The 16,261-nt window shown below is 34.7% G+C and overlaps 1 protein-coding gene across 3 annotated transcripts in view; it reads left to right on the plus strand.

The window, feature by feature from the left end:
• Nucleotides 1-16,261, plus strand: part of LOC149196978 (uncharacterized) — a 78,450-nt gene continuing 62,189 nt past the window's right edge. Inside the window, exons 1-3 of one of the 3 annotated variants that reach the window (XM_089403815.1) lie at nt 1-723; nt 807-853; nt 5,537-5,730. In XM_089403815.1, coding sequence (XP_089259941.1) covers nt 473-723; nt 807-853; nt 5,537-5,715 — 477 coding nt within the window. In that variant the 5' untranslated portion in view covers nt 1-472 and the 3' untranslated portion in view covers nt 5,716-5,730. Of the gene's footprint in view, nt 724-806; nt 854-5,536; nt 5,731-12,449; nt 12,878-16,261 lie in introns of those variants that run through there. The other 2 variants (XM_089403817.1, XM_089403816.1) reach the window with 2 other exon arrangements.

Here is a 16,261-nt window from a genome sequence, read left to right on the forward strand (position 1 = left end):
AGCCCTAGCCCTCGAAACTCACCCATGTGACCTCGTGCCAAGACTTGCCCCGAAAGAGGATTCTAGAAAGCCGATGTCAGAACTGCTGGATCGCTGTTTCCCTCAACGCTGTCCATCTCTGCAAAGCACATCCGACGGGCGCCATTCTTCGAAAGAGGGTTAGGGTTACAATTTAACAATTTCTGTATTGACGTTCTCCACTTCCATCGTTTTTCCCTTTGCCGGTTTGCAGCGAAGGGGTTGCCACCCATACGAAACCCCAAAGGGCACTCACTCCCGTCGCTCTGCGTCTAAATTCCACCCAGCTGCTCCACGTTTAACTTCCACCCAGCTGCTCTGCGTTTAAATTCTTGCCCGCCATTTTTTCGTCTGGGAAACACTCCCACCCAGCTGCCCTGCGCCTCTTTTTGGCCACGAAACCCTTCCACCCACCTGCTCTGCATTTAACTTCCTGCTCACCATTTTTTAGTCCATGCCATGGTTTTTTTCCCCAGTCGCAGGCCCTTCATCACCGCTCCTTGCCACTGTCATAAACCTGCCACATAAAACCGTCCGCGAAAGGCCAGCAAGCTCTCACACCATTTCCTGTCTCTGCTTTCTTCTCCAAGGCTTTGCTCGGCACAACCACCAATGTGGGAGGGTTTTAAGCATATTGAAGGGAAGTTTACTTGTCCGATGCACATTCTGGGGCGGGAGAAGACACAGCAAAACATTTTCGGATAGGTAGGTAAGCTCAATGGATTCTGTGGTTGTTCAACAATTGTCCTTCGAGTTCTAATTCCAACTTTTGATTGCTTTGTTTGCAGGGAGGGTTTCGGCGAACACGCGACACAAAACACAGACGACCCTCCAGGTTATATTCTCACCTTTGTCCTTTCAACCAGGTTTTTGCCACTGGAAAAAAATTGTAAACTTCCTTATTAAGTGCTTTCTAGAAGGGCGTTTTTTTCACTGTTTTCTTACGTTGGTTCAAGAGGCTCACTAAACTAGCTCATTTATCGGTTTGACTCCTACGTCAAATGTCTGTTTTCGACCTGCCCAGTTTATGCTCCTCCGCAATATTCCTTTTTATGCCCAGTTTATGTCCAGTTTTATGCCCATTATGTGCCCAGTTATATGTGCAGTTTGACCTGACTTATATGACCCTGCCTGTTTAGTGGCTTCGTGCACTGCTTCAATGGAGTTAGTTGAACTGGCCAGTTTTTCACAAGCATTTTCTTTTTTCCTTATATTTTTTTCCACCTGCCTCAATCTCGCATATCTACTAGTTTCATACACTAGTTAAAGGAGCTTCATATAGATATAGATATACAAAACTACGCAGGAAGAAGAAGGTCCCCCATGATATAGATATTGTTTTCCCAGATATTGTTTTCCCATGATATAGATATTGTTTTCCCAAAATATTTCCATGTACCATTTACCTATATCTTTGAACAAGCCTTTTTTTGAAAGGTTGTCAGCTAGCGGATTTTGTGACCTTTCCTATGTGTTGGATAGAGAAGCCATTTTGAAGTTGCCAGTGAAACTCGGTTCTCTTTAGCCATTTAGTTAAAAAAGGATTGTTTATGTAAGCTTTATTTACATTGCTATGCATTTAAACTTAAATTTCCACCCCTAAAATTGTTGTTAAATCTTTTCCACTTACATCTTATTATTCTCTTTCTACTCATTATTCTTCTATGTTCATTTCATTAACTAAACTTTTATCTTCAAAATAAGTTATTATGAGAGACAATTGATTGTAAATCACTTTACCCTTAACTTTATTGGCAATGAAATTGATAATCTTTCAATTTTTGTTCCCCTTAAATATTTTATATTGTGCTATTATTAAATCAATCTATGTATCACTTTGGTCTAGCTTCATGAATTAGAGTTTGGGATACATAATTCATTTGGGATACAATGTTAATGAAATTGATAATCTTTCAATGTTTGGTCCCTTTAAATCTCTTATATTGCGCTATTATTAAATCAATCAATGTATCGCTTTGGTCCCCGTTCACCAATTAGACTTTGGGATATTATGTTTTGGAGCATACATTCATAGTCACACAAATGTATGAGCAAATTAATGGCCACTGATTTGAAATTATTATTAATTCTTATAAATTGAATAAATTAAGCTTAATTGCAACTAGGAGAATGAGGTGTTTTTGCATTTAAATTGTATTAACTAAATGTATGAATTATGTGTCTAAATTAAAATGAGTATGGAAATTTTAAATACGGAAAATTTTCTTCAAATTGAACATGGAAAATTTGAAGGATGGAAAAAAATTTCCAAGTTTAAAAATGTTAGAAAATCTTATTAATCCTCAATATTAAGCTAAAAAATGTTTAGCAATATTCTTGTAAGAATACTAAAATTTTTAATTATTTTATAGTCTCTAAATTAGTATAAAATTTAGGTGAACCATTTTTAGAATAAACGAAAATTGGTAATTTTTTTTTTAGAAAACAATGGAAAATTAGCTCACTTGGAAACATTGGCCCCTATAACTTTCCTTGAAAAACAAAAAAAATTCATCTGCCTTTAATGTCAATATTACAATAATAAAAAAAATCACTTGAATACATTAAAAATATATCATAGATTCATCTTAACCTAGTCCAAAATTATATCATAGATTCATCTTAACTTAGTCCAAAATTATCACCAATATATTATTAGGCATTAAGCTAATTTTATAATATAACAAATATTCATATAAAAAATAAAAAAATAAAAAAATTTCACAAAATAAAAAAAACCTCTGTAATTTTTTAAAATAATTAATTTATAACCAATATTTAATAAAACTAAAATTAAACAAAACATTTAGTCTCATTTACATATTTTTATTTTAACTTGTATTTTTTATTAATTATATATATTAATAACATAGAAATATATATTAATAAAGTATTTGTAACATTCCATTAAAAAAAATTCACGTAAAATTCGGAACAAATCTTTATAAATATAAACCAATTTTATTTTTTAAATCTAATATCTCTTTAGTCCAACTTTTTCTAATTTCCTATCTAGGTATATCAATCCTATAATTGTGTGCTTTTAGACCACTAGTACATATAAAAGGAATAAGGAATAATGTTTGCACAACAAATGTATATCCTATTTATTTTTACAATTTTATTTATCTTTACCATTTGTAATTTTGAAAAATACATTTTGTTGGCAAAAGGTTTAATTATACATGTTAAAGTTATTAATAAATGGTTATTTTTATTTAAATTATAGTTTTTTAGAAAACCAATCAAATTATTCATTTTTTTTTTTCTTGTCCATAAATAAAGAAACTAACAATAAATTGACCTCTTTCTTATTTATCCAATTTTAAAATACTCCTTGAATCAAAATAAATAATTTCTTATCTAGGTATATCAATCCTATAATTGTGTGCTTTTAGACCACTAGTACATATAAAAGGAATAAGGAATAATGTTTGCACAACAAATGTATATCCTATTTATTTTTACAATTTTATTTATCTTTACCATTTGTAATTTTGAAAAATACATTTTGTTGGCAAAAGGTTTAATTATACATGTTAAAGTTATTAATAAATGGTTATTTTTATTTAAATTATAGTTTTTTAGAAAACCAATCAAATTATTCATTTTTTTTTTCTTGTCCATAAATAAAGAAACTAACAATAAATTGACCTCTTTCTTATTTATCCAATTTTAAAATACTCCTTGAATCAAAATAAAAATAAATAAATTAGAAATTAAGAGTAAATATGATGAATAATGAGTCTGGAGTATGCCGTAACACTGCTCCTGTTTGAGTAAGAATTGGTCTTCTTCGGACGTAAGGAAAGAGGTTAACTGCTCTTGTTTGAGTAAGAACTCGTTTTCTTTGGACCTAAGGAAAGAGGTTAATGACCCGAGACCGAGAGGCATCTGGCAAGGGTGAAAGCCTACCCCCAACGAGTTATTTTAGGTGGTGTGGTTTTCCTTAAATAACTGTGATGAGTCCTTTGAGAATTGCAGCCAGACCTAGCTATCTTGGCTTTTGATTTGACAACTAAATTATGATAAATTTTCCCACCTTGTATAAAACTGTATTATTTATAAAACTATATTATAATAAATACATATACCATTTATCTTGATTTTTCAAAATAGATTAAGATAGAAATAACGTGACATGTCCTCCTCCCTGTTAAAAAGTTTAGATTAATATAGAAATAACGTGCTCTCGTTAAAAAATTATGTTGGACCACTTATAAACCCCTTTTTTTGTCTGTAACATAAATGGAAAACCTATGGCATTATGGAAGTTGATTTGGATTGTATCACCAAATATTCTTGCCCTGCTTAAAATCTCTAATCCTAATTCATTATTTTCCTAGCAATAAATCGAGTCCAACTAAATCCCTTGAAACAATTTTGCGCCCTAGCACTGCGCGCTGAATATTAAGACTAAGCTTAAACTCAGGACAAGATCGTATGAATACCAATGCTTGTGGGACAGTATTTTGGACAGGATGCTTAGTTGGGTTACTAATACTTATAGTGGTGGGAGTTGCAAACTATTTGGTCCATAGAAATTGTTCGTCACACATGCATCATCATACTTTCACCGTATGTTTGTCATAGCTCTTCTGTTTAGAATTATGACTCTGTAATGCTATTTGTGATGTCTTCTTGTTCTGGTAACTCTCTATTGATATATTGCGAAAATTTTATATAATATTTCTGAGTGAAAGGAGATGAATAAACTAATGGGCATATATCAAACTATGGTTTTAACTAAATTCCGTCTCACTATATTGTTACAATCTCAATTTATTAGAACAGATTGAAATCACCCCTATTCAGAGATTATGCTGGATGCACGATATAGTCATTGTAAATGGCCAGTTACCAGGACCAACTATTTTTTAAGCAACAGAGACATGTGGGATTCCACTATTCACTGGTTTGTCTCTGCTCTCATTTTTTGGACATCCCTTAATTGGAATATGGTGATTCAATCTTTGGTGAAGTTAATTTAATTCAAATTCACAATTCAAATTCACAATTCAAATTCATCGAGCAGATTTTTGGAGATTCAATTTCTTATATTAATTGCACATTTCTGAAATATTTTATTCAATTTAAATTTACTATTTACCACTATTACAGATTCCTGGAATATCCACTTCAATTAAAATCTACCATCTATTAACTTATATGCATTACAGATTCCTGGAATATGAGATTCAATTCAAATCTACCATCTCTTAAAATCAGAGATATTTATAGTAAAAAAGAATCTAGCCATTTGGGAAGTCCCTATTGCCTTTGATATGTGCAATCTTAGATTATGCATAAATAAGTCTTGCGTATAATTTCAATGAACAAAAATAATTTCAGCAAACAAGAATACTTTATGCTGTATATCCCTTGAAATCGACTTCTTAACCTCTCAGTATTTTAAACTTGTGGAAAAGGGTAATTCGTTGGGATGTTAACCTACCTCTTTGACTATATGAAAGAAATAATGTAAAGCTGAGACTGATAGATGTTTCAATCATGGCAGGCATGGAATACACCAATTACATACAGGTTGGGCCGATGGACGCGAGTATATTACACAGTGCCCAATTCAACCGGGTGGAAGTTACACATACAGATTCATCAATGTTGATCAGGAAGGAACCTTGTGGTGGCACGCTCATGTCTCATTGCTCTGAGCTAGGGTCCTTGGAGCAATCGTGATCTATCTGAAGAAGGGCAGTTCATATCCTTTTCCTAAACCCAAAGACAAACCTACAATCGTTTTAGGTGAGTGCAATAGGTTTATATGGTTCACAAAATCATTTTTGATGCCCTTAATTTTTTTTATGGACATAGTATAAAGTATACGGGTCGGTTTGTGGGGATACTCCTCATTAGTCTCCCTTCTACATGCAGCAAAAGGAGACATGTCTACGTAGCAAGAAGAGGATCATTATATGCTATGAAGAGGAGGCCTTAACCAGCCCTAGACACAGTCAAAGAGGAGTCTATATAAGCTACCCTAGCCACAGTCCTCAAGGTTGATGTAATCCGCAATTAAGGGTGACACTTACACGCTATTAAAGGAGCCCTAACGAAGCCTACTAATCTATTGTTTGATGATGCCCTAATCCGCAGTTATGATGAAGCCCTATTCGCAACGAAGGAGAGTTGATCAGTAGTGAACCTATACACTGTAATAAGTGCAGCTTAGAAGGGCTTCTATTTGTTGTCATCTAGCTGCAGCAAAGTAGCCATCATACAGAATGAAACTGGAATAAGTTAAGGGACGGTTTGAGCTTCCCTCTTGCAACTGTGTGAGGATGTTTCCTTCTTGTAAGGATGCCGAGTTAAAAGAAGCAGTGGATCAACCCTGTTGAGATATCATTGGAAGATCAAGAATAATGTTTATGCTGCTATAGGAAAACTATGTGTTAGGCTATAGGCCATAAAACCAAACTCAAATATTTCTTGTGGCAATTTGAGGGTTCATATCATTAGCTTAATCTAACAAGGTGTTGTGTATAATGCTATTGAGATATAAGGCTAATTTTGGTGGCTATATGATGTTGCCTAGAGAAAATGGACTAATTGCTAGATGCGGGGTAATAAGAACCACTCGTATTTCAAATCTCATGTTTGTGGATGACCTGTTGTTTTCTAGAAAAATAAGTTAAATAAGTTAAGTAAACTACAAGCATTCTGTAACATACTTTCCAGATTTGGGGTGGCATCTAGAATTATTATGAACAAAGATAAATCTGTTCTCTGATTACTAGTATCTTGCCTCCAAGTCACTAGCACATTTACTAACACTCATACAAGTAACTCATTCAGAAATTGGGAATATGAAAACATACCAGGAATTGGGAATCCTCAAACAAATAAAATCCAGTACGTTAGGAAGCCTTTGGAATGCGCTCCTCTCCAAGCATAAATTGTGCTTAAACCTTGCTTGATAGGTGTTTGCTGAGTCATGAATCTATGCTCCTCTCCAGCTTAAATCGTTGTCAAACTTTGCTTTGGGCAGCCTTCAGGTACAACCCAGTAATCGTTGTCAAACCTTGCTTTGGGCAGCCTTCAGGCACAACCCAGTAAAATTACAGACCCAATACATGACCCATATTGACATCTAGTGGCTCTCAATTGAAACTACCAAATGAAATGGTATCAAAGGGTAATTGTGAAATAATAATTAATAAGAACTTGGATCATATGCACAATTAGAAAAAACAACTCAAAAAGAAACTGCTGTTTTTTAAATGAGAGCAACTTAGAAACTGCCAAATGTAATGGTATGAAAATGTAATTTTGACATAATAAGTAATAAGAAATTGCATCATATGCACAATTAGAAAAAACAACCCAAAAAGAAATTGTTGTTTTTGAAATGGGAGTTTCTCAAATGGAATTTAAGTTTTAACATAAAAGGAAATTCACAAATTCAACATTCTTAAAATTTTAATTTCAGAAAAAATGAAATTTAAAAAAATGTTGAAAATTTAACAGCCCTTCTTAAAAAATTTTAAGATATTATTCCAATTTTTTTTTTTAAATGACAAAAATCATATTTTAAATTTCTTTTGATGCGTAAAAATTTCTCCTTACTTCTATGACGTGCCAGAGGCCCTTTGAAGGACTCTGACATGTTCAATTATTTATATTGATACATCGTGAATCAATAAATAAACTAATTCATTTTAACTATAAAATATTTTAATGATAACATGTCAAGTCAATAAAAGTTGTTAATGACATATCTATATTCATAGTTATTGAATAAACAAATCATTATTCCGTATATTGATACATCATTAGTTGTTAAATAAATCATTATTTATTTATGTTTCCTTAATAGATACACTTTTATCCTATAAAATAATTATTAAATCAATATGTAGTAATTGTTTCTAACTTACCTTGGCTATAACTCCTTAAAATAATTAATAAATTTTTTTTGTTTATTAAACTATTAATTTATTTTACCCACTTTTTTTCATTAACTCAATTAATCATTATTCTTTGAGTTATTTCACTAAATAAATATTTTTGACCATATCATTACTCTTTTCCTCTCCTAATTATAATCAAATATGAATCATCAGAGATTACATCATGATTAAGTTGTGGCTTGATAAACTGCTTCTGAGGGGCATTTAAGGCGTCAAAATCACATGGGGATCTCACCACACCAAGCCTTAGCATGTATGGCCTTAGCATGTATGGATTTTTTCCCACAAAGTTCCAAACCAGTGAACTTCACATCACAAAGCGACTTAATAGTACACCAAGTCACCATCTATTCCACACCCCATAGGCATAATAATATATCTTATACTGAAATTATTTCGATAAAAATTACATGAGAATTTTGGAGCCTACTCATTTTGAATCATCTAGTGTGTTTCATTATTAGGATAAAGATGGAGAATCTCATCCTAAAAAGAGATTAAATAATGAAAATGATGCAAAGAGAATTTCAATGAATGGAATAAAATAATCATTTTTTTATTATTTAGTAACGTTCAAAAATATATTATTTGATTCAAAATAAATAATAGATTTACATAAAGATTGAAATTAAAAATAAAATAAACAAAGAAAAGAAAAATATTTTTCCATTAAAAGTCAAAGTTAACACTCCTAATCATATGGTTCATGTCTTCACGGTTGTGTGGAGTATTCTTTGCTTCTTTATCCATATCTATCTTTCGAAGGGTTATGTTTGAAAGTTTCTTCCTGAAAATACGATACATAAAGCGGGCCATCTTTCCAAGGGCATGTTTCAACGCGTTTTCCTTGGCATCAAAACCAACCCATCTCTGTGCCTCCGGAGGCAGTGACTATGCTGTACAACTTGACACCATCGGAAAAAGTGTACACTGGGTGGGGCCCGCATAGCTGAACCATGTGGACAACGACAAATCTGCTTTGGTGAAAGTATCCTATAATGTGGCATCAATACTCCGTGTAAAGGATAATGAATTGCATGGGCAACACAGAGCCAACGACGAAAAAGGTGTACTCCGTGTAAAGGATAATGAATTGCATGGGCAACACAGAGCCAACGACGAAAAAGGTGTACTGGTGGACGATTTAAACAACGATGGGTTCTGGCTTCTTGTCCTCACGTATAATTGTAGGGGTAGGAATTTTTCCTTTTCATATCAACCTGTAGGATTTCATGGTTTTCACTTTTACGGGCAGGAATTCGTTTTTCTTTGGTTGGTTGTCTTTTATGCAACCCCAAATGATAAAAGTGTGTTCATTTCATTTAACATTCAAGGTATGCACCATATAACACCAGTTGTATTTGTAGGATTTCATTGTTTTCATTTGTAGGGGTAGGAATTCTTTCTTTTCATATCAACCCATAGGATTACATGGTTTTCACTTTTAGGGGCAGGAATTTGTTTTTTCTTTGGTTGGTTGAGAGGCCTTTTATGCAAACCCCAAATGATAAAGATGTGTTCATTTCATTTAACATTCAAGGTGTGCATTATCTAACACTAGTTTTGTAAGATATATTGTTTTCATTTGTAGGAGTTGGATTTTTTCTTTCCATTTGGTTGATTTGAAAACTTGTATTCATTATTTACCATGGTAGATGTAGAAATCCACTTGTATATGTAGGATTAGTTTTCATTTGTAGATCGATATATTTTTTTTATGATATATATGTATATATATATATATATTTTCATTTGGTTGATTTGAAAAGCATATTTAGTGGTTTCCTTTTTATGGATGTAGGATTTTTAAATTATCTTTATAATTTGTTCTTTTTTATTTAGAGTTATTGTTTTTTGAAAGGTAAGAATCTGTTTTTTCCATTGGATTGGTTTTTTTTTTTTTTGAAAGATAGGAATCTGTTTTGTTCCCATTGGAGTGACTTTTGAAGTGTAGGAATATGTTTTTTTCTATTGGAGTGACTTTTGAAGAGTAGGAATATACTTTTTTCCATTGGAGTGACCTGAAAATTGTTAGTATGGAAAATATGTATAATTGATTTGAGATGATCATACATTAAACTGAAGTAGAATTGATTAATGCCATTAGTGAAATGAATGTTAACTTAAGGTGCTTTAACCGTGAGAACTGATTGAAAAGGAGTGACTTTACGACATAATTAAAACATGAGAAACATACAAACAAAAGTAATAAGTAGTAAAAACACAGCGATACGAGACATCAATATTGATTACAGAGTTCGTCCCTGATGGACTACGTCTCTGTGTCTGCTTTCAAGATGGGTGTCCGCTTTATTAGTATTGAATCCGAGGAGGTCGATTACACAACAAATTAACCAGACTAATTGTGCACGCAAGCACTTCTGGTCACTGTCACAAGAAAGCTCTCTAAATTAGCTTTCCAACGCCTGTCATGGTTCCCAATTGACTCTAGAGGCTCTCGTTACACTGAAATAAAAAATCAGCCTATGTCCTCTATAATCTCCATACAAAACTCTAAAATCACTCCCTCCTACTCTTCAACGAGCCAAACTATCTTTATAACCCTCCAGATGCATTCTAACTCCTTAGTCTGAGCTTAGGAATGAACAAGCTGACTTTTAGGGTTAATTCAGGGTTTTAGTTAATGAATTAATGTCACATAGTGATATTCAGCACCTAGGTGTAATTAAAATATCCAAAATACAAATAAAAACCCACTTTCGACCTTAGTTTAGCCCGACACTGTTAGGAGTCAGCTATCCGGGCGGAGGGCGCTGACAATGCATGTGAACAAGTTAGATAACCCGCAGTTATGGCTCCAACAATTTTGCCGACTGTTTTTCACGACGATGATGGTTGGCGGTTAATTCGGCACTCACATACACCTGCTACCCCCCCCCTGGACCGTGACTGTCCACCAAACGGCGGAGACAACCCCCGACTGCGTGGTCTCCTGCACTACGTTCACACAACCACAATTAGATACCATTCCCCGCGCCGTCATGCTCCGATGTTAACCCTGACGGTTAATCCCTTGTCCCTTCACATGGCCCGCTACGCTCTGCTCTGATGCAGTTAGGCCAACCGTTAGGGGCTATTTTGTGTGCATTTTGTAATGTTTTAATGTTTTACAAGTTTTGCAATAGCATGAATGGGTTTAGGACTTAGGGTTATGGAATTTTAATGCATGGATTAGGTATAGGTTAGGGTTTAGGTGTATTAGGATACATGACTTATGTTTATGTATTAAATCACTTGGATTTTGATAATAAAACACATGTACACCTCTTCGTCACAAAGCGACATTTGCCACTATCTCATGACGACAAACACATGTTGACAACCAAAGGCCGGCAGAACTGACAACAAACACATGTCGACAACCAAACCCCGACAGAACTGACGACAAACACATGTCGACAACAAGGTACAAAACCATATCCTTCGAATACCATGAAAACCATATCAACCATTGACATTACCAGACAACCATAACATCACTGTCAAAGATGAAGATACCAGACACTGAATGCTGACGATGAATACTAGCGAACTTGAAAAAGTTCAAGACCTCATCGACTATGATCATTTTAAGACCACTTCGACTTGAATCACTGAAGACTCTGCTCATACTGGACTGACAGGATCCTCCTGAATCAATAATTCAATGTTTAATATGTATATACAATTTAGGTAAAATGTTTAAAAGATATATTAATTAAAAATTTCAAAGTTAATTATAAAACGAATATTTAATATCCATCTTAAATTATATATATAAAATAAAGTAATTAAAAATATAAAATTGTTAATTTTGTAAATAAATATTTAAAAGTAAGAAATAAAAATATTTGATAAATTGTTTGTTTTGTTATTCTCATTTGGCTGACACGAATAGTATAGCCATTATTTTTCTAAAGTGTGGGAATATATTTTTCTAATTTAATTGACTTGGAAATTGTTAGTGTGAGAAATATGTATAATTTGGTGGTGTTTAATATGTATATATAATTTATATATAATGTTTAAAATGTATATTAATTAAAAAATTCATCCTTAATTATAAATTAAATATTTTCATTTATATTGAATTTATTTATTTAATAAATAAGTATTTAAAAATAAGAAACAAAAAGAAAAAAAGAAAAAAATATTTATTATATCAATACCATGTTAAGTATGAAAGGACTTGCATATATCCCTCCATCATATTCAATAACACACAATTGAAATGATTTAACTCTAATGTGGGTAGGGAAATATTGTATTTGAAATACTTTTTTGTTGTTGATAATTTGCTTTTAAGTACAATGAATTCAATTATACATTTCTTTCATATTGGAATCTAGAGAGCACTTATGAGTGTAATGAGAAATTTTCTATTTCAATTGCTCTGTATATATTATACATAATTAATTTTGAAATATTTTTACTTGCTTTAAATATTTTATTTATGACCCATATATAAATATATTTTGTTATTAATATTGTTTTAAATGTTAGGTATCAATTCCAAATTAAACATCAAATTGTCGGCATTATGGCTAGTTTGTTCTCCTTCATGTCAACATGGATTGGTAGCGGAATCTTAGTTGGATGCAGAGGTGTATCCCAGGGTGATGTGTGCCTAACAAAGTGATGATTTTCTCTAGTCTCTATAACGTGGCCTTTTTTCTCAACAACACACATTGTAACATGGGTCACGGTGATGTGTGCCTAACAAAGTGATCATCTTCTCTAGCCTCTATAAGGTGCCCTTTGTTCTCAGCAACACATATTGTAACATAGGTCACTTACTTTGTAGAACATGTTATAAAGCACTACTTTTGCCTAGGTGACCCTCTATAATACTAGTGTAACCCCAAGATTGTTATTGTTTTCCCCATAGAAACCAACTATTGTTATTGTTGAGCCCTTACATTATTATTGTTTTGTAGGCCCTCATTATATTGTGACCCCTTTGGACTCTTGGACTCCATTAAACTAAGCATGAGCATATGATGACATATTTTCTAGTGATGTTTATCTGAATAAGATTAAATTGTCATAATGCATTTTTTTTTATAGTCCACCTTTTGTGTGCATCATTCCCCCCTTTTCTTGGACACTTACCCCACTTGTTGTGGACATCATTAGTTAATAATAAGTATTAAGATGATATTTAGTTAGTAATGCTAATCATTTAATCATTTCCTAGACTAATGTTAATAATACATGTGTGTATGTTTATATGTGGTCATCATGCTTAGGCTACAATGATTCAAGAGGAGAGTGATTTTGATTTATCTTTAAAAAGGTTAAGGCAGAGATTAAATGTAAAAGGTAGGTTAGGATAATGATTTTTTCTTACGAGAGATAATCAAGATAAATATCTATGTGAGGTAGAATTTAAAGAGGTAGCTCAATTTTAAGGAGGGTCAGAATGGGCTACAACATTCAACTCCTACTAGGGATGGAGCCTCCTTGTGAGGTAGCTAGAATTGTAGAGCATACACCTTTAAACTTTGGGCACAAAGTCTGTATGTTTTTGAAAATCTAGAATTCCTAAAGAATATCTACCAACGAACAAGTAAATGCATTACAAATCTGTCTTATCAACAATTTTACCTATAAATGTTCTTTTTTTTAATCAGGTAAGAGTAGGACCTTCTATTAATCTAGTCAATAATACATAATTTACAAGTTGCCGCACCAGCTCCGTGAGAGTTCAACAGGCAGCTGTGCAAACAAAGTACCGAAACACGCATCCAAAACCATGCAAAGTCCTAACAAGACAACCAGGGGGTTACATCCGTTTACTCTGGACAATAGGCAAGCAGTAGACCATCTGGTCATGCTGTCTAGCACTAAAAGAGTTCGAGCCCTCAATAGAAGTCACAAGCGAGGGTTCACCAGACTTCCAAAAAGTATACCAACTAGAACCTTCATTGAGCTTGTACAGTCGCACACCTGCCGAACCGACCTGTCAGTATCCACTAGACACGCACTGATCGCGGGCCCACAACAACCCACACCAAACCTTTCTTACGGACCCGACATAAACTTTATTCCAGCCCTCTAAACTTTTTTTGGGTTCGAGACACCATTGATCTCCCGCCGAGGATCCAACGGTTTACGGAGATATCAGGTGGATAAGTCGCATGAGGGATAACCATCCGATAAGAGCAGTATTCTTTCACCTCTCCCTGCTACGTGTCACACGACGAGTGGAATCAGAGCCTTTCTCAAAAAAACCCGATACCACTTAGACCTCGCCCGATAAACCTCTTGTGGTTTTAGAAAACAACGCCTCGCAGAATAACTACCGCGCTCTTTCGCCAAATGGTAGCCATTGATCTCATGCATCGGACGGTTCTTGTGCCGTCCTCCCAAAATCGTTGTCCAGCACAAAACACAATCAAAATTTCCACATAATGTTTTGTTCCATGGACAACCCAACCTGTAGTACTTGCATAGCAGGTCCGAAGGAATACTGAGCTGTGGATAGTGGCCCATACCCAAAGAGGGCTGACAGTTTAGGGTACCCTATCCTCCCTCCTGTCTTCTGTACCATCTCAGTCCTTCCTGTGAATCCATAGCTCTATATCTTTGTCTGCCAAATAGAGACAGTCCTCCAACAGTTTGCCTGGGGGTACTAGATCCCATTCATACCGAGAATCCCTATCCATGTTGGTGACTCCCTCGTTCACCAGGCGATCCACTAACATGTTAGCTTTCCTCTTCACATGGACAAAGCTAACAGTGTTTAAGGTTTGCACGTGGGAGTGGATATGGTGAAAGACTTGCAAAAGCCTCCAGTGCTTTGATACTTTATCTGGAGAAGTACCATTACATATTTTATTGGCCGCTCTAATAATCAATTCTGAATCTGCTTCAATGATGACATTATGCAAATTAGAATCTAACAAAATTTCCAAGCCTTGTTCTAGTGCCATGAGCTCCACCATGTTGTTAGTAGCCTTGCCCAAGTGTCCATGGAAGATCTTCTTTATCTAACCCTTTTCATCTCTTATATTCCCTCCAAAGCCAGCTAACCCTAGATTGCCTTTAGAAGCTCCGTCTATATTAACCTTTAGAAAGCCATGAGGAGGAGGCTTCCAAATATTAATATTTGCATTAATTTGGCTTACTCCCTTGATTAAGCCCTGTGGGTTTATGGATTGGAGACCCAAATGCGTAATAATGCTCACCTCTTAGGGTAGAGGAGGATCCTTAGGAAGATTCCGCAAAAGGCTTCTTATTGTGTCTTTGAGCTGCCTCAAAATTTTGGCAATTATGTGTTGGGGCTCTCTTGCTCTGTTTTTAAAGATCTGATTGTTGCGTTCTTTCCAAACATTCCAGATAACAAAGCCTGGTACCAGAATCCAAGCTTTATTAATGATTTCATTCCCTGAGAAATTTGCCTGCCAGTTCTTCAAAGTATTGGATATGCTAAGACTATCCCTATCTATTTGCCTAAAGATTAAGGCCACAGAGTTCCATACGTTCGATGTGAAAGGACAGAGGTTGAGAAGGTGATCCATCGTCTCCTCTTGAGAGCCATAGAGGTAACATTGGGAGGGGCCAATAAAGCCTTCTTTTAAGATTCTCCCATGTTAAGATTTTCCATTGATACACTAACCAGATGAACAACTTTATCTTCATTCAGTGGGGGCTTTGCCATAGTTTCTTCCAGACTAGATTAGGATTCGGATAGTTAAATTTTGTTACTTCCTGTTTAGCTTCTTTGAGGTTAAAGTTGCCTTCGGTGTTCTTTCCCCATCTTAATTGGTCAGGTAAAGAGGATACCAAAATCCTTCTATGCTCTAACTCCTAGGTGAGTATTCTTGCCAGGACCTTGAAAGGACTGTCATCACTGTGGCCCAGATCCTTCCAATTCCTCCATTTTCCATTATCCCTATCCTGGTCCCACAAATATTTAACCATAATCAGCCCTTTGTTATCTGTGTCTCTCTTGAGACCTGCTAATTCATCCTTATAAAGGTTGGGTTCCTATTTCCAGCTGTCCTCCCACAATCTTGCTAGGTTCCCTGCTCGAATTTCCTAAAAGCTATGTTCCTGAACAATACTTTTATTCTCCCAGTCCAGATTCCAGATATGGGAGCCCTTGATTTGCCCTGACATTCTAATGTGATCCTTCTCCTACCATACTTAGCATATTTTTGTTTCCACAGCTTAGCCCAGGGAGCTACCGATTCCTTAATCCATCTCCACCAAAGTTTGGCCCCCGAAACTCTACTAAGGGTTTTAGGGTCATGAATCCCCAAGCCACCATGGTTTTTGGGCTTGCAAATCTTGTCCCAAGCTACTAAAGC

This window comes from Pinus tabuliformis, chromosome 2_2 (genome assembly GCF_031772625.1).
Source record: "Pinus tabuliformis cultivar Carrire ecotype Pingquan chromosome 2_2, CPIR1, whole genome shotgun sequence".
Taxonomy (NCBI): domain Eukaryota; kingdom Viridiplantae; phylum Streptophyta; class Pinopsida; order Pinales; family Pinaceae; genus Pinus; species Pinus tabuliformis.